This window comes from Macadamia integrifolia, chromosome 2 (genome assembly GCF_013358625.1).
Source record: "Macadamia integrifolia cultivar HAES 741 chromosome 2, SCU_Mint_v3, whole genome shotgun sequence".
NCBI lineage: Eukaryota > Viridiplantae > Streptophyta > Magnoliopsida > Proteales > Proteaceae > Macadamia > Macadamia integrifolia.
In genome coordinates, this window is record NC_056558.1 from 37,643,074 (window position 1) to 37,669,947 (window position 26,874).

The 26,874-nt window shown below is 37.9% G+C and overlaps 2 protein-coding genes across 4 annotated transcripts in view; both read left to right on the plus strand.

Annotated features, from left to right (window-relative positions):
* The first annotated feature begins 14,742 nt into the window (after positions 1-14,742).
* On the plus strand, positions 14,743-23,333 carry LOC122060927. Its single transcript, XM_042624039.1, has 6 exons — positions 14,743-16,123; positions 18,457-18,512; positions 18,610-18,840; positions 19,883-20,174; positions 21,307-21,503; positions 23,105-23,333. Exons 1-6 carry the CDS (start codon positions 14,996-14,998, stop codon positions 23,256-23,258), a joined length of 2,058 nt encoding a protein of 685 aa, XP_042479973.1. The 5' UTR covers positions 14,743-14,995; the 3' UTR covers positions 23,259-23,333.
* A 1,753-nt stretch (positions 23,334-25,086) lies between these two features.
* Positions 25,087-26,874, plus strand: part of LOC122093689 (4-hydroxy-tetrahydrodipicolinate reductase 2, chloroplastic-like) — a 28,591-nt gene continuing 26,803 nt past the window's right edge. For 2 of the 3 annotated variants that reach the window (XR_006144534.1, XM_042664100.1), the window contains exons 1-2: positions 25,087-25,248; positions 25,510-25,697. Coding sequence is in view for 2 of the 3 variants with exons in the window: in XM_042664100.1 (XP_042520034.1) it covers positions 25,521-25,697 (177 nt within the window). In the remaining variant the exon portion in view is untranslated. The remainder of the gene's footprint in view (positions 25,249-25,509; positions 25,698-26,874) is intronic. The other variant, XM_042664091.1, reaches the window with a different exon arrangement.

Sequence of the window (26,874 nt, forward strand, 5' to 3'; positions counted from 1 at the left end):
CCCACTTTCAGGTTCCTCTATATATATATTTTTTTCTTATCATTATCATTTCTTCTTCTTCTTCTTCTTCTTCTTCCTTTTATTTCAGTTGTATTTTATATTGTGATCTTTAGTAATTATAATTTACTCATTGAATGAGTTGAGCTAGGTGATGGCTTTATGTCTGATGTCAAACAATTGGAGAATGATCTGAAGAACTTGTCAGATGGGTGGTCTTCCTAAACCAAAATTTCCTATGGGTTTGATGTTTATTTCAATGGCACTAGCATCATTAGACTCTTTGAGTTGTTTATTTTGAAAACCTTAACGGGAGTGGAGAAGAGGAAGAGATTATGCTTAATGTGCAAGCTAAAAATCAAGGAAGGCTGTTGCTTGGACTATTCTTGAGGGGAGAGTTCAGATGGAAGTCCCTTGCATATTGAATGAAATTTATGCAATGGAACCTGCCAAAGTAATTTTTTTTTTGGGGGGGGTGGGGTAGAGCGTAGAGCCTAGAGGGTTATCGAGGATAACTAGGAAGACATAGAATTCATCTGAGAGAGGTTTTAAATTTTGGTACAATTTTAGAATTATAGAAAGAATATACCTTTAATGCCTTAAAGATGAGATCAAGAGAATAAAGGGAAAGAAGGGAGTTAATGATGTGGAGGTAATCTAGAATCTGATGAAATTCAGACAAAAAAGGTTATATTTTGCTGCCAAGTGACCTTGTTCTAAACCTAGATTCAGTATCTTGTTTGGTTTTGAGAACTGAGATGATCCTAAAAGGGTAAATGAGTGTGAAGTGCACTTTGGAGTTGCAGTACCTGTATCAGAAAAGCAAACATGACATGAGCCCTCCAACTATTCAGTGAAGCTAAATGAAGGGAAAGAATAATGAGTGAATGCAGTCATGGAGCTAGAAAGCACCACTAAATTATTGCCTGTTTTCACCATGCTAGGATAGTGGGGTGCATAGATGCATATGGAAACTGATATGGCAGCTGGGTCTGTGGTGTTCATTTTTTGAAATCCAGGATATGGATACGTATGTCAGGTTCTAGTAAGTGTCTTGCATTGCTGAAAAAGGAACTATCAGGATATTGGGAATGAGAATTAGTAATAGAAACAAGAAATTTATGAACAGAGTAGTTACATGAAGGTAACAAGTTCAAAATACTATTCTGTCCCTTGTTTAATAATTTCTTGTATGATGAAATCCTCTGCCTATCAAACAGAACCCAATTGAGTGCCTAATGATTAGCCAACGACCTCTTTTCTTATCTCCAAAGTTGCCTACCAAATTAGTCTTTTCATGGTTTTTTGAGGAGGTAGCAGCTGATGTCAGTGTAGTTTGATCACTGGGATGTCTATCTCAATCCTTGTGTCTCTTTCTCTATGCAGATTCCCTGTTTAACAAATTTCTGATTTTTGGATGGTTTTAGGTCATCAATCATCATAGCAGTCTAAGGCTGTGTTTGGTAACATTTCTGATGCTTGTGTCAATAACGGAAATTTCAGTTTTTGTGTCAAAATCCCCATTTTTTTTTTGGAACGAAACTGGAACGACGGAACTACCTTTTGTCGTTCTGTCAATTCTCTTTTCTAGCTTCTTTTTTATTATTTTTATTTTTTTAATTTAAAAAAAAAGAAACACACCATAAATGCACCAAACGCTTTATTCCGTTTTTTAGTTCCCATTAGAACAAAAAAACTCCAGAAACGTTTTTTTGGAATGTTACCAAACGCTGCCAATTAACAATATCGGAAGTTGGAACTACATCCAAGTGGGTATTTTAATCTGAAATGAGGGATGGCAACCCGCTTGACTCCATTGGTTCTAAACTAAGGATTATATAGGTTACTCCTGAGTTGTTGTGTTGATGTGTTCATTTCTTTTTTGTCTTTACACGGATCCATGTAGACGATCTCATTTAGTTGGAATAAGGTTGAGTTGTTGTTCTTCTTGTACTCCAGATGTATGGATCCTGTCTATTTTATTTTATTTTTTGTTTTCCATTATATAATCACAATGCATAAATTTATTGTGTAATTAAACTAATTTTACTTTAGTAAATAGATAACTTTGGGGAAAACAGAGAGAACCTTTCCCTCCTAGTGACTTTTATTATGATATGTCATATTCGATGGCTTATTCAATATTTGCAAACATATCCACATTTATATTATGTTCCCCATGAATTAGTAGATCATTATAGTTTATATTTTACTTGTTTATTTATTCCAGTCGTGAGTGGGTACATACAATATGCTTAAGTTCTCACTAGTAACAAATTTTTGTTCCAAAAAATTTAAGAGTTAGTATTGAAACATCGTCAACAATTTCTAGTGAGACCAGTTTAGACGGAACAATAGGTGAAAGAAAGTCTGATACTGAGATCAGATTATTAGATTTATACTCTGGCTGTGGTGCTTGAAGTTTGAACCAATTACTAAAATGTAGTTGGTTTTGGTTCCATTCAACTAATCTATGTCTTTGATTGATCAAAGTTTTGTAGAATGACATTGCTTTTTGGCCCTTCAAGCTCCAGAAAGACCAATATGTCGTTGGCTTTGGTGGGAAAGTTTGATTGTGATCTAAAAGAAAGAGAGTTAAAAACCTTTGGTGTTCCTCATAAATTATAATATTTTTTTTTTTGGATGAATAAATAATATATAAAGCAGGGAAAGAAGGGGGGATGTACAAAGCCCGAAGGCCAAATGATACAGCCCTAAGGGCGGGGGGAAGGGGGGAGAATAATGCTGTATGGTAAACCCCAGGAAGCAACAATGAGTCTGTTCCTTGGGGAGTCTACAATAGATCTAAGGGGGAGGGAATCCAGCTTTGAAGAAACATCAAAGTGAATGGCCTTCCAAATCCTGTCGAGGGATCTGGGTTTGGAGGACCATTTGCGCAGATTGCGCTCCATCCAGATATGAGAGATCGCAGCACCAAATGCAAGCTTACCGGCAATGTTGCAAGAGGATTTCCCTGAAAAGGTCATATCAATCCAGATCTACTCTCTCTGAAGGGGGAGGGGGTTCTCCTAGTAGGCTAACACTTGGAGAGGACGTGCTTCCAAATACGGGAGAAGGGACAATCAAAGAAAAGATGGTTGGTGTCCTTCCGTGCCGTTCCAGTAGAGGCAACAGGCAGCGGAGACAGGAAGGTGGCGATGAATGAGAAAAGACTAGGTAGGGAGGCAGTTCAAGAGGACTCTCCAGACAGTAAAGCTATGATGGGGAATGTGGCCATAGAACTAGACAACATTAAACCAGGGGATGGGGGAAGTGGTCCTCAACTGGTTCCAAGTGGAAGAGGAGAAGTAACCCGATGGGGAAGCGGACCAGGAGATGCAATCAGGAAGGGAAGAAGGGGGAGGGATAGAATTGAGGGATTGCCAAATGATGGAAAGGAAGGGGATATTCGGTGGGGACCAGGAGTTGTTGGAAATGATGAGAGAGACAAGGGAGGGTCTGGGAATACCGGAAGAGTAGACCGTGCTTTATTTCCCACAAGGTGGGAGAGGATACCTGCACGGTGCCAGTTATCAATCCAGAAGGAGGTGCTCAGGTCATTGCCGATGATGGATTTGGTAGCAGTCAAGGCCAGTGGCCTGGCAAAGAGGATTTTCCACCACACCCAGGAAGAGTTGGGTTTGATTAGGCAGGTCTAAAGGGAGTGGTACGTAGAAGGGTAGAGTAGACCCAAGAAACCCAGATTCCTGGACTCTTGGAGACCACCTTCCAGGATGGCTTGAGGATAGCAACAGAGTTGACATCTCTGATTCGTCTGATACCAAGGCTGCCCTCACGCTAGGGAAAGCAGATAGAGGACCAACGAATGGGATGAAGGAATTTAGACGAATCAGAACCTTTCCACAGGAAGGAGCAGAAGGGGGATTCAATGGATTTGATGATGAATTTGGGGAGGTGGAAAGTACTCGACCAGTAGATGTAGGATGATTGGAGGACCGATTGGATAAGAACAAGGCGCCCCGCAAAGGAGAGAGGTTTACTCTTCCAAATCTGAAGCGTCTTTTGGATTTGGTCGAGCATAGGGGCGCAATGGTGGGCGGTGAGCCTAGAAGAGATGAGAGGAAGGCCTAGGTATTTGACAGGGAGAGAGCCATTGGTGAGGCCAGTGAGCTGGAGAAGACGAGCTTTGGTGTGCTCGGGAACACCTGCGAGGAAAAGGCAGGATTTGAGAAGATTAATATGTAGCCTCGAGAGGGATTCAAAGAGATAAAGGGAGGATATGATGGAAGAGATAGAGATCTCGTCCTCTCTGGAGAAGATCATTAGGCCATTAGCAAAAGCAAGGTGGGAGAGGTTGGAAGCTTTGCACTTGGGAATGGGGAAGATAAGGTGATTATCAATTTTGGATTGGATGGATTTGGAGAGGACTTCCAGAGCAAGGCAAAAGAGGAGAGGGGAGAGGGGGCAACCTTGACGGATGCCAACAGAGGAGGAGAAGAAACCCGTTGGGGAACCGTTAACTAGGACTAAGAGATTGGGGAGGGAGATGCAGGATAGGGTCCAGTGCATAAAGGATGGGGGTAAGGACATGGAAAGCATGACTCTGGAAATGAAGTCACATCTAATGGAGTCGAAGGCTTTATGAATGTCAATTTTGAGGAGGGTGGCGGGGGAGTGGGATTTGTTGTCAAAACCACAGACAATCTCGTGACAAAGGATGATGTTGTCAAAAATATTGAGGCCCGAGATGAAGGTGGATTGATTTGCACTACCAAGAGAGCCAATGACAGACTGGATGCGATTGGCAAGAACTTTGGCAATGAACTTGTAGAGAAGGTTGCACGGGGAGATGGGGTGGAAATCTCTAAGAGAGGAGGCTCCCTCCTTAGGGATGAGGCAAAGGAAGGTGTGGTTTACGCGATGGATTTGGGAGGGGTCGAAGAAGAAGCTTTTAATGGCTTTGATAAGATCCCCTCCTAAGATAGACCAGCAGGAGGTAAAGAAACCCATACTGAAGCTATTAGGCTTAGGAGCTTTATTAGCTTTGTGGGAGTGAATGGTAGAGAGGATTTCTTGATTTGAAGGAATGGATTGGAGGGAGGGGAGGAGGTGGGGGGGATGAATTTGTCTAGAAGAAGGGGATTGGTGAGGAGGCGGGTGGGGCAGAAGATGCCTTTGAAGCTGGAAATACATTCCTCTTTGATGTTCGGGGGGGATCTCAGGATGGACCCATTTTCTCCTACAAGAAGGGGAATGGAGTTGGAGTTGTTCCTGGCTTTGAGGGATTTATGGAAATAAGAGGAGTTAGAGTCCCCAAGGTTAAGCCATTTGATATGGGATTTTTGCTTAAGGAAGCTTTCTTCTTGAGACAGGAGCGAAGAGAGCTCCAGAGAGGCCCCTTTTTCATCACAGGAAAGGGACGAGTTGAGGAGGTCAGATTGCAGTTGGGTTTGATCGGAGTGAAGCCTAGATCTACAATCGGAAACCCTAGAGGAGATGTTGCCAAAGGTGGTAGAGTTCCACTCCTTAAGGGCAAGCTTGACATTCTTAAGCTTAAGGGCGAAGAAGATGAGGGGAGAGAACCTAAGCGGGATGGGAGCATCCCACACAGATTTGATAACAAAGAGGAATCCGGAATGGGAAGACCACATGTCAAAGAATTTAAAGGGCTTAGGGCCGAAGGAGATGAGGGGGTGAATAAAGAGGGAGATGGGGTTATGGTCAGATATACTGGCCGGGTCAAAGGTAGCATGGGAGGAGGGGAAGGAGGACAGCCACGCCTCATTGACGAGAAGCCTATCTAGCTTACAGTGTGATTTGGGCCTGATCTCTTATTGCGCCAGGTAAGCTTAAGGCCAGACCATCTAAGATCATCAACCCTAGAGTCAGTAAGGCAGGAGTTAAAAGCTTCGATGGAGGAAGGGTGAATAGGGGAGCCCCCACTTTTCTCATGGGTATGGCGAACCACATTGAAATCTCCCTCCCATCCCCAAGGATGGGGACCAACAGAAGAGATGAGGAGCTTGAGGTCCTCCCAAAGGGGGGAGCGATCAAAGGCACAGTTGAGGCCATAGACGGCAATAAAGAAGAAAGGGCAATCAAGGGAGGGGTTAGAGATAGAGAGGTGAATGAATGGGGGGAGGAAGATTGAGGGGTCCCAAGGGATCCAGATTCTCCCAAGGGGGGCTGAAGGAGTAGTTAGAGAGGAAAGACCAGGAGGGGCGAATAGAGGCAGCAATGCGTGAGGCATTGGATTCGGGAACTCTGGTTTCAAGGAGACAACAAAGGACAGAACGGGAGGATTTAATGCGGGAGCGGAGCTCAGATTGCTTAACTAAAATTGAGTCCCCTGACATTCCATATGGTCCAACAAATCATGAGGAAGGGGGGAGCAGTGGCCACAGGGGCATAACAGGAGGATCTGGAGGAGGGCAAGCTACGGTGGCGAGTGCGGTAGCTAATGAGGGGGGGAGTAAGCAAGATCACCCAAGGGGGTGGGGGGAGGGGGGATAGGGGGAGGAGAGCGCAAACCTACCGGAGGGGAGGTGGAAGGCACAAAGAGAGCAGACGACTAGTGAGAGGTGCCTGAGAGTAGGGGTGTCAACCGGTCGGGCCGGTTCGGTTTCGGTCGGGCTTAATCGGGCTTGAAGACTTTCAAAGGCTACACCGTGTCCGCCCATTTAACTAATCGGGCTTAGTTATTGAGGGCATAGTACACTTTATATTCGGTCGGTCGGTCTCGGGCTATAATCGGGCCACCTTAATCGGGCTTTAGTCGGGCCTTAACCGGGCTACGGACATGTTTAATGTTAAACGGGCTTTAACCGGTTTTTAAACGGGCCCTCTTTAAAATGTGCTATTATATTCCGGCCCACTCATGCAAGCCCAAAAAAATGACAATAAATCAATAAATGATACCAAATATAACCATTATTTAAAATGTGAACATGTCTTTACTTTTTAGTTTTTATTCTTTAATTTGGGGGGTAAAATAGGTATTCTACAATCATTAAAGGGTCGGGCCAAGTCGGTGCACAATAGGCCGGTCTCGGTAGGGCGTTATTCGGTCGGTCTCGGTCGGGCGCCCGACGGTTCAAGTAGCAAAACCGAGACCGACCATTTATAAATGGGCCGGGCTCAAGCCCGACACGTTTAATAAACGGTCCAGGCCGGGCCGGTCTATAAACGGTCGGTCCCGATCGATTTAACCGGTTCGGGCCACGAATTGACACCCCTAAGTGTGACCCACTAAGCCTCTCTTCTGGGTCTCTTTGTGATCTTAAAATGGATCTTATCTGGCTCAGTGGCCCTTGAACTAAATAAAAAAAAAAAGTTCACAATGTTTTTAGGTTCACCAACCGTTATGATCATGACATTCCACATGGCCCACCAAGACCAACGATAAAACGAGGGTCAAAGATGTTAGTGGAATTTCAGCTAATATTCCGCGGAAGCTAAAACCATTAAATACTTTGGTCCACAACAAAACCATACCGAGTTACGGACTCAGTTTTGAAAGTGACTCAAATAGGGGAACGAACAGCAGGGCTGAGTGCCCGAGTCGACTGCAATTATAGAGTTCTGGTAATTTACCAAAGAGGCCTCTCATTCTGTTGTAATTAATTATAGAGGCAGGAAAATTTCCATAATTACAAACATGGTACAAAATCCAAATAAACGGCGCGATCTTCGTCGCATCACTTCCCGCTGAAAGTGGGGAATTATGCCACGTCATCTGCCGTCTGGATTCTGTTCAACCGGGTCCTCACTCCATTCTCAAATGGTCAGGTCCCCAAACATCCAAGACTAAACCAAATACCCCTTCTTTGATTGAATTCCACCAAACGGGTCCTGGGCCAAATTGTTAAAAGTCAAGAAGAGTCCCCTCCGGAAGCTAGTAGCCATTGAAGAAGTCCTGGTTTTAAAATTCGGATCAGGTGAAATTGTCCAGATGATATCGGTTGAGATAGATCTAATACCAACCACTAATACAACCTAAGGGTAAAAAAAAAAAAAAAAAAAAAAAATCAGATCAATTAAAATTCAATTTTGACTGATCCAAATCGATATCGATTGATACTATACCCAAGATTAGAAACATTGGAAGAGTTCTCAACTTGCCAAGCTCTAAAATGACTTTTTCTATCAAAAAGCTAATTTCATCTAGTTGTATTATACTTCATTATTATTTTTTTTATTTTTATAATTTATTTTCTTTGTCCTTGCTTGAATCTATGTAATCGGCCTCATTAGATTTGAATGATGTTTTGTTGTTGTTGTAATTGAAAAGAACTTCCGTTTTTTAAAGGGAAAACTTATAATAAAAATGTAGAATTTATAAAAATTGATAAAGAAAGGAGGTATATTAAAAGGAATAGGGTGTAAGATGATAGGTCTTTTCCGTAAAGTAGGTATTGTGCGATCTACATCTAGTCATTCCTTGCCATGTATTCCGGTGAATCGATGCATGTGTTTCAACATAGGTAGGCAAGATCGGAAGGAAAGGCTAAGCGTAGATTAGTCCGTTCAGACAGTCACAGGCTCACTAAAGCTAAAACCGAAACAACGCTTCTCATTGAGGATTTTGTGAATGGCAACACGAAACCTACACTATCATGGGAGTCAATAGAAATGCACAATAAAACATTGATAAGGGAAAGATTTTCACCTTCCATGAGGAACAAAGCGATTATTTTATCCCTTATGTATCTAGGAGTAAGGGCCACATTGCCATTCACATATCTTTTTCTCATAAATAAAGTAGCCGTCATGAGTGGCGCTGGACCGAAAAGGTCATGATTTCGTCTTTCGGATTTTGACCAGTTTGACAGCCCATTCGGTCCAGTTTGAAGAATGTGGATAAAATATGCGTTGAACTAGTCAATAATAAGTATATTTTAAATTAAAATGTAACCAAAACTCCTCCTTTGTGATGTTTATCTGTTATTTTCTTGAATAGGATTATATAATAATCCATGTGAGGAGCCCATTGTTTGAGAGTCTTTTTTCTTAATTTTTAATATATTTTTTATATTTCAGATTTTTTTTTATTGTCATAAAGGTTTGTTATTTTTTTTTTAAAATGTCATATGGCATTGCCACGTGTGTGTTTATATATATATATATATATATATATGGACCATTTGATAGATAGTGCATGTAAAGATTACTCACAAGTCAAATTTCATTCTCTAATTTTTTTTTTTTAAGAAATAGTTTAATGTAATAAAATACCTCATTTTGTATTAGTACACATATCATTTGTGTTCATGCACATGTATCAATACTTTAGATATTGAAGTTCTATTTTTCTTTATATTTCCATAGCTCCATGTCACTTGATCAAGTCTGCTTGTAAAACTTGGCATGTAAGCGTGGGACCTAGATTGTTAAGGTAAGCCTTTCAATGTGACCCTTCTTGAAGGATAGGATTCCTCTTCATAGAGCCCAGGAACTAGAAAGTGATCTCATGGCTGGGGTGACCTCAGGATATGTACCCGAGTCCTCCCAGTCGTGGGATCACTCTCTGATCCTTGGCTTCTATGGAGAGGAGTCGGATCCCTCCCTGAAAACCTCCTTCAATGAATAAGAGATAGCAAAATGGGAATCTTTCTCCCTTGACTATGTGCAAAGGCCACACTTCAAAAAAGGAACTTAGGGGGGTGTGTGAAGGAACCAACACCCCCCTCCTTCCGACTCGCACCCTTTACCAACAACCCGGCACTCTCCTAGAACACACCATAGGTTGATCTAACAACCGGTTGGCTCCTTATTTGGGAAAAAAAAAAAAAAAAACACCAAACTATATATTGGAAATCAAATCAAAGAACTAAAACCAAACCAATAAAGACTCAATTTTGGTTTAATCCCCATTCGACCTGTTATTTGCTTCGATGAGCCAAAAGATCAGAGAATATAGAATGGTTCCATTGGCTATTTTCTATCATGAAGCGTTAGAAAACAAAACTTTCAAATATTGCCCTACTCTCAAATACAGTAGAGCGGCTAGAGCCCCATATAAGATAGATGGCATTGTCATTATGTCATTTAATTGGTGGGAAACCTTCAAAATACGTCACATTTTGAAATTTCTCTTGCTTGTCCCAACTTTATTAAACCTTCTAAATATGTCACATTTTGAATTTTCTTGCCTATCTCAACTTTATTACCTATCATGTATGGATCTTCTTATTTGTTTTCTTTAAGCAATAAATGTCTTCAAATAGAATTGAATATTTCAACAGCCTAAAAAGAAGAAAGGAAAGGAAATTAATAGAAACAATGAATTAACTTTTTTTATAATTTTAAATCATTGATGTAATGATATTAAATTGAATTGAAAAATTAACTCATTTCATCCATAGATGATAGGACAAGCAGTTAGAATAATATGAAAAAATTAAGACAAATTAAAGGGCTTCTGAATGGAATGTAGATATATCCTCATTATCTATTTTATAAACGCGAGGCATTCAAAATAATCTTAGGAGAAAATTTTCTTTCCCAACGTGAGAAGGTTCACCACACCAACTGGATTTCGTTATCCTCTTCGCTATATTAGAGATATCAACGATGTCGTTAGTCTTGGAAGCCATGAAGGTAAGGGTGTAAATTGGTTCGATTTTGGTTAATTGGTAAAGTTCCTTATCTATTCCGGTCTTAAGGGGTCAGAACTAAAACTGGTCTATTTATCTAATCGGTTCCAAATCTAAGATCTGTAACCATTTAATAACGGATGGGTTGGTTCTAATTCTTAATTGGTTTGAAGCATTGCCATAGTCCAAAATTCTAAAAAAAAATTAACCATGCATACAAATATCAAATATCTATTCGTATGTATGCAAATAATTAATATTCATTGCTGAACATACAATTAATCAATATCTATCCAAAAATATAAACCAAAATACTTAAAAAGAAAATCTTAATTACTAAGCATACCAACAAGTACAAAATTCAAAAATCCACATCATCAACACCAAATATATGAGTAAATACAAGTTTGAAACAGTTGTTGACAGTTTCAGATCTAGTCAGTTCCAAACTAGTCTTTTGGTTTTGAAACCATTGGGAGACCCATCCTAGAACCAACACGTCCCATTCACTTATCATTTCCAAAACTTAGATTTAGAACTTAACCAAGAACTTAATAGGTGAATCGATTCGATTCTTAGTGAGCCAATGTTGGACCGATTCCCTATTCTAGTCCTACATTGACACCTTTCCTTGAACGGCAATTTCTCTTTATAAAGATGTGTGTGTAGTAAATATGAATACCATTAAATTTTTTTTTTTGGTAGAGAATGAAACTTTCACTAGAAAGAGAAAGATGACTAGTTGAAACGCCGAGCATCGACAAGAGACCTATTTACAATAAAATGGGGGATCAATCCACTAAACTCGGAAAAGTTTAGAAGTCTGCAAGAAAGTTAAATTCCCTGCCAATAAACCTGAAATCTAATGATGCAAAGATTACAGCACTTCATAAAGCGTCAATCACTCACTAAGAAAAAATCAAAAGATGAAACCAACTTAAGCCATTATGGCAACCATTCTTACACAAGGATGTGCTAATGATTCAACCATTCAAAAACCACTTTTCCATGAGAATATGCTAATGATTCATCTACTGTTTAATTCATCGACTGGTCTAAATCCACTATCCAATGTTAAATGATTTAGTAGTAACTTGTTTTCACCCAAAAAAAAATTTAGTAGTAACTTGTAATGGGACCAAGTAATGCTTTAGAAATACGTCAAGCATGCAGGTCATAAAGGTTGCAACAGCCAACTACTACATGTTTCTAGACAAGAAAATTGTGGATGAGAAGTTGCAATTATTCCTTCTAATAATGAAAGACTGAGTTTACCTTGAACCTTTCCTTTGCCATGAGCATCGGTGTCATTGGATGCCCAAGGAAAAGGGTAAATTTGATCCCTAATATTAGGCGGTGCCAGTTTATGATGGGACAAGAACCCCATCACATGTTCGTCACATCACTGGTGGTGAGGGAATTCGGCTAGTCTCTTGAGCGTGTATTATCCAAGTCTTACCCATAGCTACCAGGGCGAGTGCCACGTGTCCAGATGATGATCCAACGGTTCTTGGCACCTTGTTTTCCGTGCCTTTGTCAGTGTCTCATTCTTCGTTTCTTCTCTCAAAACTTTAGATCACCACCTAAACACGTGGCACTCGCCCAAGTAACTATGGACCAACTTGGGCTATGAGTGCTCAAAAGAAGAGTCGAATCCGTGGTGAGGGGGTTTTTCCTTCCTCATTAGTGATGGTAAACTTTTCCTTACTCATTAAGAGAGGCAAAATGTTTTTGGCCCGGTTGTGCATGGTAAACAGGAAGCCATTGGATGGGACCCATGAAATATCCGGGCTACCCCTTTTATGTTATGAATCTTTGATGGGGCTTCCGCACATGTGCATGAATCCCTTCCCCTTAAGAGAATGATACAAAGAAATAAATAATAGAGAGAGAGAGAGAGAGAGAGAGAGAGAGATTCTCATGCTGACAATGTAGGGAATCTACCACGCCACATCAATCAAGGTGTGAAGAAATATTTTCATCAATAATCGTTCACATGGTTGAAAGAGGATGTCAATGTGAGACTCACATGGTCAGGATGTGTGAGGACAAAGGTTTCAATCATTAGTATTGGATTGGCCGTATCGACCATATAGTATTGATATTGACTGAGATCGATCCCCGATCCTTGACCGATCCGAATCACTTACTCATATTTATTTTATGGGTAAAACAGTAAAAAAATGGTACCTTTTAAAAATAGCAAACACAAAACCGACTGATACTTGCCGATCCATAAATCGGTATCGGATGGTATGATGCAGATACCGTCCCCTAAATCCATGGTGAGGACGCAAGGAAATATCCCTACAATATTGCCATAGGTGTCTAAATAATCTTGAAGGAATCAATGTTCATTAATCATATCTAATTACCCTCCTATATGATAACTATTTTAGGATGGACCTTAGATTTCCAAATATCTAAGCAACCCTTCAATCACTTAGAATTTGAAATGGTCAATCAATTTGTTGGATAAATATGTATCGTAATGACATATTTTATATATCTTAATCATATGGAAAGAAGCCTCTTCTCGACATATCACAAGGTAGCTCTGCTAGGAGTTAAGTTTCATGGACACATTCTTTAGATCATCATTATATTGACTTGGAAGGTTTGAACTAATCTAATTCTAATATTCTTCTTTTTTAATTGAAAATTCAACTTTGACAGTTTTTAGGGAAATTACCGTTCAACCTTTGAAAACATAAAAATCTTCAAGGTAGTCTTTTTTTTTCCCCCTAGAATCATGGTAGTTATCCACGTAATAAAAGAAGGCGACATTTTCAAAAATCATAACATAAATGGGATTCATCTTTTTTCATTTTATTTAATCTAAATTGTCTATTTCAATTCAAAGTTGGGAAATTGCACAATAATGTCTAGAGCATTAATAAACATACATGGACTAATAGGCGATAAATGCCAATATAAGGTGAGATATTTGATTTAGATAAACTTTGAAATTTGACATATGTCTAATCTAGATCATCTCCATAGAACGATCGGAAAAGATGTATTATCTATCTATGTAGCAAAATACTTGCCTTGTGACATTTAGATAAATAACAGACTCTTGTGACAATAACACTTCTCCAAATCACATAATATGGTCCATCATATGATCATTATGAGAGCCAAAATATATGGTAAAATAAAAGGACGATCTTGGCCTATAACAATCAGTTTATCTAAACGATACCTCTACACATGATTCAAATGTAGGAAAGATTTGTCATATTCTTACACTCCAAAATATTTTACAAGAATTTTTGTTTATTTGAGGAAGCGCTTGTAGTGCAATGGCAAGTTGCTAGCAAGTGGAGTCTAGCATAAGTCTAAGGTCGTTTCACCATCCTATGTGAAAGATTATATAATAATAGTAATAGTAGTAGTAATGTAATAGAAAGTGTGGCTCAGTGGTCCACTTGTTGGCCCCTTGTGGGTCTTCGTCTTGTCCATTGTGGGTCTTGCACAAAAAACACCAATATATATATATATATATATATGTGCACATAAATCCTCTACAAGAAGGCAGTGAGGATCCAACAGGCAGGGTGCATGCTAAGCCCCTCCCAACTGTTGGATCCTCATTGTCACTCACCGCTCATCGTAGAGGGTTTGAAATCATATATATATATATATATATCCTTGTTAGTCCAAGACACGAATGACAAATTTTACAGCATGGAGAGATAATCTCATCAAATTGACTATTAGATAGAGGGGAAGAGAAAGTTGTCTCGTCGCGTGGCCCTTGCGCCCAGACATAGCGACACGAAATTACCACCCTATCCTTGTGAAATAAAATATCATATTTATATTGATACCCTTACTCGCTCTCTCAATATCCCTTAAGCTAATGCAGAGGCTACGCGATTAGACAGCGAATCAATTTGTTGGGAAGAAAAAGGGGCAGAATAGGTCTGAGACTCTGAGTCGGCTATGAGTTACACATTCAACTACAATCCAAACTGAGTCAACCCATTCCAACCGAGTAATGAGTACCACCGATCTCTACCACATTATCCATTATTTACATAAACCTCCCCAGTGCATAGGCCACGACATATTCATTAAAACCCCTTTTGAAATTTTTATCTCTCAACTAGGGTCTTCAATTCGGATATCTCTCCCACCCTATATAAAAGGCAAGGAAGTTATAATAAGACGGTTTGGGGATATCCCTGATATGAGTTCTCCAGCCAAGTGGACTGAGCAAATTAAAAGACTCCATAGCGATCACGCCTTTGACCTTTTCTCTTTCAAATTCAATTCCTTCCCCTTAATAAACTCTCCCCGATTTCTCCTCTCTCCACCTCCTCCCTCCTCTATGCTTCCATAGCTCTCCTTCGAGCTCGTTCTGGTTCGCTTTTTCATTCTTCTTCGTTCTTTTATGACCTTCTTCCCCTTGAAATCGGTTCCAGTTCTTTCGTATAATGGAGTTATCGGGTAAAATTAACGGTCATATTCCCTCAGGAGGAGGAAAATTTGAAGTAAGAAACTGTAACGATAATCACGCAGGAGATAGCGGCTTTGATGGCGAGATCGAGATCAAAGATAGAAACTTTAACGGCGATCGACAATTAAATGGAGAAAAAGTTGGAGATCATGTTATGAATTCTTCAAGAACTTCGATGGATGATATGTCTGAAATTGAGATTGAGAAAAGAGAGATTTTTGTGAAAGAAGACAGAAGCAATTCGAATGAAGCAGATGGAACAGAGACTCGAGACGGAGGTCATGATTTTTCTGATGCGAATGAAGCCATTAATCTTAATGGAGATTCGCAACTTATCCGACCTCTCTCGCATCTTCCGCAGCCAGAACGTCCACCAGGGATGTTGAAATCCTCAATAGAAGAGTTTAATCAAATTCAGAGATCACAGTCCCTGTCCGGGAACTTCTCCAAATACTTTCGGGATAGGAGCAACAGTTTCTCGTCTGCAATTTTAAATCGCTTCTCGTCTACGAAAGAAACAGAGAATCGAAAACCAATCAACAACGATTCCTCTGTGACTCAAATCAATCTTTCGGGACTCAAAGTGATTGTCCAGATGAAGAAGGAAGAGAACAAAGAAATCAAAATTAAAGGTAGAATCAGTTTCTTCTCCAGATCGAATTGCAGAGATTGCACAGCAGTTCGATTGTTCTTCAGAGAGAAAGGATTGAAATTCAATGAAATCAACATCGATGTTTACCCTACTAGAGAGAAGGAACTGATCGAGAGGACTGGAAGCTCTAATGTGCCTCAGATTTTCTTCAACGAGAAGCTAATTGGGGGTTTGGTAGCTTTGAATTCGTTGAGGAACAGTGGAGAGTTGGAGCGGAGATTGAAGGAGGTGATGGCGAAGAGATGCCCTGACGATGCACCGAGTCCCCCAGTATATGGGTTTGATGATCCAGACGAGGAACGGACGGACGAGATGATTTCAACCGTTAGGGTTTTGAGGCAAAAGTTGCCAATTCAGGACCGTTTGATGAAGATGAAGCTCGTGAAGAACTGTTTCTCTGGGAGCGAGATGGTCGGAGTGATTGTGCAGCACCTTGATTGTGGGAGAAAGAAGGTATGTTCCAAAATATAACCCATCCTAAAATATGATTTTATACCTATTAGATTAGAATCTGCTAATACATTATAAGCATGATAGCATGATGATTCCACATGCTAAGTATCTCGATAGCATCTGCTACTATTCTAAGATGTGTTTTTTCATCCGTGAGATTAGAATATACTAGAGATTAATAGTGTGATTATTCCCTTAGTTTTCAATCCAATGGCAAGAATGGACTAGTGATTAATTGATCATCCTTATTGTATCTTTGATAGTTAGTTTAAGATTTTGATCCTCTCCTGCTGCTTCCGGTTACATCCGACAACTAGAAGCATAACTAGCATCCAACGAGGAAGACTTAGGGTGTGTGCTCAAGCCCTCTCAACTATCAATTGTCGCATTGGACATCTCAGTGATTTGGAGAGGATCTGAATCCTCTAGGGCACACAAACCAACATCTAAATACACACTTAGAGAGCGGATCAATAATTCATCTGTGTGGATCAAACCGTATAAGAACCTAATCCACACTCTACATCCTAAGAGATCCTCCGTTGTTTGATGCTCACTAGTCAGCTGGAGATGGTCTGAATTTGTTAGTTTAGTGGGCCCTGTGAAAAATTTTCTGACATTTTTACCCTTCTCATCTTGTCCTTGTTTTTAAAGATTGAAGTGATTTAAAATTTGATTTCTTTCTTTTCCAGAAAAGCAGGGAAATTAGTGGTAGTGATTATTAATGTTAGTGGTACCAATCGATTCAAATGGTGGGCCCATCTCTCCCCACGACGTGGAGAAATGAAAACCACTAAAGTGGCCCTTTTTGTTCAATCACTCTCTCTCTCTCTCTCTCTCTCTCTCTGAATAAAATTCATATAATAATACATCCATGTACCAAAGCACTCTCTCGAATTTCTCACTAACCATAATTCATGTATGGAAAATTTTTTTATTGGGTTAGGAAACCCTCCACTTTCATCATATCTAGAAACTACTATGTCAATCTTTAAAATTCCTCCAATTTCTTTTCAGCTAATGGTGACCACATATAACACAGTTATTTCCCACATGGCACCCTACTTTTCAAATTATTGATGTGTAAGCTCTTTGTCCGGACAACAACCCCGCGTTAGCGTTTGAAATGATTCAAGAAATTTGAAGCCAGCTCCTAAGCCTCTCTGGCTACCCATTCAAGAAAAGTTTTTTTAATAATAATGACATGACAATGAGGTTTGAATAATTTGGACTTAAGATTAAAGGGGTTGATAAGTCCATAGGGTGACTACCATGCTCAAACGTCTGACCCAACCCATTTTATAATCAGACTAGGTTAAGGTCAGTAAAAGAAAACATCATGGGCTAAGAGAGATGGGCCGAAAGTAGCCACCCTTACTTATATAGGTTCTCACTTAGTTTGGTAAGCCAAGTAAAGAAGAATATATATATATATATATAATGGACAAAAATTATAATTATACAATGATTTTTTTTTTGTCTATCTCTTTCGTCAATTTTTTTTTATAGCTTCAAACATAGCTTTAGACTCCCTTTGTTTTATTTGAATATATTTTTAGGAATTATTTAGAAATGAAAGGAACTGTAGTCATATATATATATATATATATATATTCAATTGGAACACATGATAGAAATCCTGAAATGACTTCACTTTACATTTTTTGATGTCTTTTTAAATAATGGCATGTTGGTTCATGATATGGTTACTATTTGTCGTTTAATTCTTTTATACATTTAACTACACCTATATGTGCTTTCTTGTCATGTTAAAAAAAAAAAGTTTATCAAAATGGGAGTCAAATTTTTTTAAAATATTTTTCATTGAAAAAAAAAATGAAGCCTTACCCATGTAGAAACAATATAAAAAAAAAAATCTAGGCAAAATCCAGAAATAGCTTTTACTGGGAAACAAACCCAAGTTCAATACTTTTCAAAAGAAAAGGGAGAGGATTGGGCACATTGCCAGCTTTCAATAAATTAGTAGCAGACAGCAATCGTAGGATTGGACATTAGAGGGTAAGGGGGTCTTCTAAGAAAGGAAATAGAGTGTCACATGCTAGCACCCTAGCAGTGTCCCCAGCCTTTTGGAAAAAAAAAACCCTAATCTTGCAAATTAAGCTTATATAAGCCCATGCCAATTGAACCGAATGGCTGAAATTTTCGAGCCTTCACGTAAACCTTGACAAAAATTATATAAAATGACCTCGCTACTCTCCCATGTTGACATCTTACCCACTGCCTGCTTATCTATCATAGCTTTCCATGAACTCTGAACGTTGTGTGTGCTCTGATCTAACTATTATTTTGTTTTTTGTTTTTGTTAACTATAGGCCGTTGAAATAGGGAAGGAGCTGGCAAGAAGGCACTTCATCCATAACGTATTCGGGTAAGAATCCAAGAAGGAATGAAATCATATACTGACATATGAAAGACTACTGACGTTTGATTTTGCTGAGGTTATATATTTCTCTGTGTATGTGTAGGGGAAATGATTTTGAGGATGGCAACCATTTCTACCGTTTCCTAGAGCACGAACCTTTCATTCCAAAATGCTTCAATTTCAGAGGATCTACAAATGACAGTGAACCGAAGCCTGCAGCAGTTGTGAGTCAAAAGCTAACTAAGATCATGACTGCCATTCTTGAGTCATATGCCTCTGAAGATAGGAGCCATGTTAATTACATGGGCATCAGCAACAGTGAAGAATTCCGGAGGTATGTTTCAGTTTTTCATGCACTTATTATGAAAACAGAAGATGATGAACAATTATATATGTTTAGGCATATCTTAATCATATGACTCATCCTGCATGGACTTTTCTACTTAGTTTTTCATTTATTCATGTTGAGCTTTGTTTTATGTTATTTTCTTAGGGCCCCGTTTGTTTGACGGATAAAAAGAATTGAAAAACTTGTGAGGGTGGGTCATACATGTTATAGGTTGGGTTGACAAGAAAAAAGAAAAGAATAAAATAATGAAATATGTAATTTTTTGTGGGATGGGTCTTGCATGTTATGGGTTGGGTTGACAAGAAAACAATGAAATATGTAATTTTTATTAGGATGGGTCGTGCATGTAATGGGTTGAGTTGACAAAAAAAAAAAAAAAAGATGGGAGAGAAATAAGGGAATATTTAATTTATTGGGTTAGAATTTTGTGGGAAAGAGAAGAAATTGTGGTGAGGTGGAATTCGAGAATGGATCCGCTACTCATATGATCACCTGGTCGTGTGGGTGAGCATCCAATACATGTCCCACTTCTTGTCATTACATGGGTGAAGAGGGTTCCTTCCATTACATGGGTGAAGATGGGTATATTTGGAAGCAAAAGGGACAGGTGTTGGATATTCACCCGTACGACCAAGTGTTTGTATGAGCAGCGGATCCAATCTCTATGGGGAAGAGATGAAATAGGAGGAATCGAAAGATAGACACAAAATCAATTTTTTCATATGCCAAAGTCCTATCAAAATAATTGCATTTAATGAACTTGTTTGATAAGTTTCACACCCCTATTAATTCAAACACTCATATTTGTGATAGTTTATGGAAAACAAGTTCATGTTTTCCACTCCTTTTACATTTTTCACTTTTCTCTGTTAAACAGATCTGAGCCGAGGAAAATGGACACCATTTAAGAGTCCAAACCCTTTCTAGTTTGCATGCAACTCATATGCTTCTTATTTTCAAGCAATATATCTACTACATGAATTCTGTTTGAATTAACTCCATATTCTTATTTGTTTCATGAATGTAGATACGTAAATCTGACTCAAGATCTTCAACGTATCAACCTCTTAGTGCTCTCAGAAGAAGAGAAGCTCGCCTTCTTCATGAACCTACACAATGCTATGGCAATCCATGCTGTGATTAGGGTAGGGTGTCCTGGAGGAATTGTTGATAGGAAAAACTTCTTCTCCGACTTCCAGTATATAATAGGAGGCTACCCTTACTCTCTCACAACCATTAAGAATGGTATTCTAAGAAATAATCGGAGAGCACCATACAACTTGATCAAACCTTTTGGAGCTGGAGATAAGCGTTTAGAGGTAAACATCTTCCATCCCATCTAAATTTTGCATCATGAGAAAATGGCACATTTCCACATCTTCACTAAAATTATTAGATCCTTTTTTTTTCTTCATTTTATTTGAAATTCAATAATTTTCTATTTGATTAGAACCTGGGGAGTTATTTTGGAAAAGATGAAACCCCATGGTTTTGATGGAAAAATTTGTCTGCTACCCGGGTTGTAGTATCTGTTGGCAGCCAAAGAAACGGTGTAATTCACTTCACTTTTGGATTCACAAATATTTTTTTAAGATTTCATTTCTTTGGCTGCCAACAGGGGTTGGTTGCAACTCGAGCAGCTAATAAATTCCATTCGGTTTTGGTGGAGGTTAAAACCCTTTCCAACATTCTCAATGTATTTGCTTATTGTGATCATTTGGATTATTTGAAATTTTTTAGATTGACCACACATCAAAATTAATGGATCATCTCATTCGTAAGACTCACTTCCATATAGGGTTGCTCCTTTTGTTTCAACCGTTTTAAACATTTGAAAGAATTTACATTTGAAACAAATTTAAAAACAATATTTTGTCGCGAGAAATGATTTCAACAATACAATTTTCTCTTTTTCATGAGCACACAAAGTATAGATAATTTATTAAATAAGTACAAACCTCTAATTTAAATTACTGGAGCATCCAAATAGTTATATCTTAAAATTACATTTTAAGCTTTCTATGTATGCTTGTTGTAGTCATGCATGCTCCAAAAAACAAAAAGATTGGGTTGGAGGGGAGAGGAAAGTCAGCAAATGAGGTTTATCTTCAGTTTGACTTCATATGGACAATAGATATATTTGACTATTCAATTTCTTCCCACCAGTATTTCTTATATAGATCTATTTTGTTTAGTTTTAAGTTTAAGAATTTTAATTTTTTAAAGCATGGATGGATGTGATTTTCTTCCTTCCACTTATATTATAGAAGAGCCTTTGAGTTGGAGGAAACTTTATCAACTTTAAGTTGAATCTCTTTTGGGGTTTATGAAAACTTAAAACATGAATTTGTGGAAAATAGTGTTATGGAATCATTAGGAAATAGACAACATATATATAATCAAACACTCTCCTGCATGACAATGTTTTCTAATTTGATGGAAAAATTGCAGGTCGCTATTTCTAAGGTTAATCCATTGATTCACTTTGGGCTTTGCAATGGAACAAAGTCAAGCCCCACAGTTCGGTTTTTCACAGCTCAAGGGATTGAAGTGGAATTAAGAAGTGCTACAAGGGACTTTTTCCATGGGAATGGGATTGAGGTGGACTTGGAAAAGAGGACAGTACATTTCTCCAGGATTATTAACTGGTAAGCTCTACCAGTTGCAACTTTTTTCTTCTTTTTTCTTTGACTTAATAACATTATCCATATTTTTCAGAATGGATGAATAAGATATTTCAAAAGTTATTAAGAAAAAATAGTCTATACGGGGTACTGAAGATCCTCAGCAGAGAGTGCGATGGTGCGGTGAGCATTGGATGACTGACAGGACTTCAGGGTGCGTGCTTGGATGCTTTCAGTCATTCGATGCTCATCGTACTGCCGCACTCACTGCAGAGAATAATCACTCCTATAATAATAGAGATCTTAGAAAGTCAATTAATTCAAGTACGAAGAGATTTGAATGACCGAAAAAGTTTTGATGTAGATATATAATAGGATAACTAATTGGTGATGAGGTTGCAAGTTATTCAAAACCAATAAAACAAAAAAGTCAAGATTTTGTCAAGATTTTAAGAAGATTTGATGATCTCATAACTGAAATTAGGATTGAAAACGAATCTGAGATGGCTAAATCTTTAATTAAATAACCAATAAAAAGGTGGTTTTTCTAGATGGCCTATTAAGAGAGGTTTCTTGGTGGCATGCCAAGTCGTACCACATGGCATGTCCATTGAGGATGAAGTTTTGTGGGAAGATGGATCATATAGGTCCAATGGAATTGGTCATATGGTAATATAAAGCTTCGAAAATTCAATAGGAATTTTAAAAAGAATGGTGACAAAAATATAAGGCGAATGTGCCAATACATAGGAAATTAATCAATGGTTCATTAGGGTTTCAACAGCTAACAACAAATGGGAGAGGGGCTACATTGAACCAAAACAATAAAAACTCAACTTAATACCAAAGAAGTTGTACTTGTGAAACTCAAAAACGGAAAAATCTATATAAAAAATTTAAGGAAAATACAAAAACATGGGAGAAACTCTCTTCAATCCACTTATGTTTTTAATTTGGACATCTCTATATACTAAGAGAAGAAAAAAACAATTCGAAAGTTTCTTTCTCACAAACACAATCCTTAAATTGTTTGTCTAAATACTCAAGCCTATTGGCCATCTAGGTCCCTCTGGGAAAAGAAATATTTCTTCAGATAATTCTAGCACACTATAACAAGCCCACAGGAAAGGACTCCAATTTTCATATTTGAAAACATTTAATTAGTTAAAACTAGAACCAAATATTTTAAATCACAAAAACCTTTAAAATCCAGTACGGATACTCAATTAAAATAATTGGAAGAAGTTAGAATGTTACGATGTCAAAGATATGCCAATCATAAGATTCATTGATCATTGTTTTATTATTTGAATTTCATTTATAGAATCAACTATTTGGCTCTCTTTGTATGCACTTTTAATACTAATGTTTTTTACCGATAGCCATCATTGTTATTGCATGAGTATTAGAAAATGGTGGAGGTTATTTTTGACTTCCAACAAATAGGGAGAGTAATAATAACTCTAGACCCGTGGGTGAACCCTTCTCCTTGGGTGGAAAAAACATTCCCTCAAGCAAATTATATTTATAATTTTTTTTCAAGAATAAATCAAACAAATAGATTTTACAATTTTTTTTTTTATGACCAACTAAATGAAATAATCTCTTGTATTATTATCTTTCAGGTTTAGTGCTGATTTCGGGTCAGAGAAAGATATACTCAAGTGGATCATCAATTACATGGATTCAAACAAAGCCGGTCTTCTAATGCATCTTTTAAGCGATGAAGGCTCTATTAATATTATGTACCAAAACTATGACTGGTCACTAAACAATTGATCATCGTTTGATTCTACGATGGATATGTGGTATATAAATTACTATACCATAAATGAAAATTTTTATAAATGAGCAGATTTAATGTCTTAAGCCTCAAAAGATTAAGAGAAATGTTCAAAGTATATAAGCTACAAAACTCCCCCTTCATCAATAGATACTTAAAACTGTATGTTTCAAGACAAAATATTAGTGTTGATCAAATGTCGGGTTAGCAGAAAACAAAAGGACCCATCCCAACCCTCTCATTGGTAGAGTCACTAGTTCTAGGAAAATCGGCAGCATACCAAACCTCCTCCCTTTAGTTAGCTGGCTTAAAGTGTAAAGGCCACCATTTATAGAGGGTCTCACTTGTACTCTATTTCAGTGTTAGTCTCTATTCCCCATCTATATAAAGGAAACAACACCTATTACATATAAACAATTGATAATTTTAATAGACAGGAGCAGATAATACTGACAATGAGAGAAAGCTTTGGAGAAGAAGATTGAACAAGAGAAAAAAATTAAAGCTTATGAAATCTTCTATAATATGATATGGATCTGAGTATGTGTTAATTAGATTCATTATTGTATTATTCTATATGTTCATTAATCCATCATATCGATCATTAAACTATTTTATCAATTGCCTTTTTACATCTAAGAGAATCCTTGTCTATAAGTCCCTAGTCGGGCAGCCCTTGTACCCTAGACACAAAGGGCGGCGAAATGATGCCCCCACTTATGTGAAACACAAAAATTCCTTCCCTTTTGATGCCCATGTGCACCCCTAATTGACCCCTAACGTTGGCACAAGGGCACATGACTAGTCAGGGTTCTAATCCCAATCCCAAATAGGTTAAGGATGTGAATTCGAAATCGAAACCTTTTATCAAAATTGAATGGAACCATTTACATTGAAACCATGAAATAGTTTATGGCTTGGTTTTTGTTTTAAAATTGAACTGTGATTTGATGGTAAACCGCTAAACCTATCAACATATATGTAGTAGGTTTAAGTCATTCAATGTTAAGTTTACACACATTTCAATAAAGAAATTTAATTTTATATTAAATAGATATTAAAAAAAAGCTATAATAATAAACAATTCAATTCAATGTTACAATTTACATCAATTTCACTAAAAACTTTAAAGGTTAAGAAGTTGTTTGGATAAAGAATTAAAAAACATAAGAAAACCATTCAAAACCGTTTTAACCGAAACTGTTTATAAATGGTTTTGGTTTTACCTAAAATATCTTGCACTGAATCGAATTGAACCATCTGCATCGAAACCGAATCGATTAACACCCTTACATTAGGTTATAAGTAGGGATGTAACGGATTAGATACGGATCGAATTTGGGTCGAATGTGTTCGGATCTAGATATTTACTGACCAAATACAGATACCCCTAAACGAATATGGATGCAGATCAAATTCGAATTTCCAACTATCCATTTACTCGTGGACTTGTGTAATCTTGACATTCTTCTCCCCAATGAATATAATTTGTTCTTCATTCATCTTTCCAAGTTGTTTTAACTCTTTTCCTCATTCTCTAAAATCTATTTAATCTTCAAGATCCCTCAAAAGCATTAATTGATTATTTTATTTGATTAGATAATTATTTTTTGGATAATTCAAATTTTAATCCAGATACCTTTAACAGAATATGAATACCCCTAAACGAATACGATTGCAAATTCAGATTTCGACTCCACATTTACATCCTTAGTTATAAAAGGTATTTGTAACCGGGTCAATTACATTCAGACAGACCCAAAATAAACAGCTAGTCGGATGACTCGGATCTGATCCATCGGGTTACTTTGTAGTCTTGTGGACTTGTACTGTCAACGAGTCACCCATCTCGGTCTCGGCGTGTAACCATAGTACAGTAGCATAGTCCTCCTCTCTATAGTCCGGAGGCCTGACAACTCCGTTTTTATTCTTCTAGAGCAACTGAGAGCAGCAGCGACAGATAGCACTTGAACTTAGGCGACTGAGGTGAGTTATCTTTGTTTAGGGAAGTAAAAATTATGTTCTTTTTGTTGTTGGCTGCTCAGGAACTCGGATGTTCTGTTGGTTTCTCAAGTGGGATTTTGTTTTTGATCTGAATTTGCAAGTTATGATGCTCTGCGCAAGTGAAATGTAGAAAGGAATAACTGTTATTTTTCCCCTATGAAATCTTAATCATATGTGATTGGATTTTTGATTTTTTTTTTTTCAATAAAAACTGATATCCTGATTATGGCATTGCCTTGTCAGACGATAGAGAAATGGGTTTTGCGCTTAAAGCTCCAGTAACCCTATTGCGGCAAGAAAACTTTGTGCCGTTCCATCAAAGCCAGGGACGGTATAGTAATCCTATTCATCTCACGAAGAGGAGACTGTCACTGCAAATCTGCTCAGTGTCGAAGACAGCGGCCGAACAGAATCTTGGGTTTCCAATAATGGTACTAAAGATTAGTGTTACTGTTTCTTCTAGAAGCATTGATATATTTACATTATATTACAGTTTGAAATGTAATCTAGTTCCTAGATGCATATTTCTTGATGATTTTGTTACCTGGTCAAGTTGTTCTTCTTGCATTTGTTGTGAAATGTAAATAATATGGTGGACTGTTAAATTTTTAGTATCTGGCAATGGAAATGATCTAATTTATGTAGAAATCTATGAATGTTGTTACAGACATGCCTATGATTCTAGTAAGACATCTCTTTGTGGTTTTTTTTTTTTTTTTTTCTGATAGGTAACTTGTATGTATTAAGGAAAAATAAAAATGTAACAATACAAATTAAGGCAACCCCTACAACTTTCTTTGGGCAGACCAAAAGAAAGGTTGAGAGGTCCCTAAATGAAACAGGACAAACCCTGTAACACAATTCATATAAAAAGAAAAAGCTTCAACAATTAGGAAAAAATGCCATGAAAGAGTTAAGAAGCCCAATCACACGAACGAAGAAAGTTCGGGGCACTTTTCATGCGATGAATCTTTTGTAGAAAGCTTCTCACTATTGGATGGGTCAAGTTTCTAAAGACTGCAACGCCACCGTCCTCATTCGACTTTGGTGCTTCCTTTGAAAAGTCCAAATGTATATCCTCTATATTATTAGATTGATGGGTCACCTCCACACTATGGTTTAACTCAACTTGGTCTATCACCTCCTCACTATGATTCAACTCTGTCTCTTCCTCTGAAGAAATAACGGAATCTACAAGATTTTCAGCTCCCTTGAAATAAGTCGCATCCGCTACATATTTGGGAGTCAAATCTTCAATAAATCTGCCATTATCCTCATCAATCTGCCTCGGAATTTCTTTGTTGTTGTTAAACTTCTTGATGACATTGTTAAATGTACTTCTATTTCAAGGAAGTTGAGTGTTTCTGATGCAAAATAACAATATTGTAGCTGGTGGAGACTGGAGACATAGTAATGAAAGGAGCAAATTTATGTGATTTCTCAAAGATAGAGTCTTGGCAACGAGATCCATTTTCACTTTATAGAGTATATAAATTCTGTTTGATCTATAATGCTAAAATTAAGCAATATTTCAAAGCAGTATGCCTTACATCGACTCAACTATATTTCTGTGAAGCTATTGAAACCTTGTTGTGTGGACTCAAATGG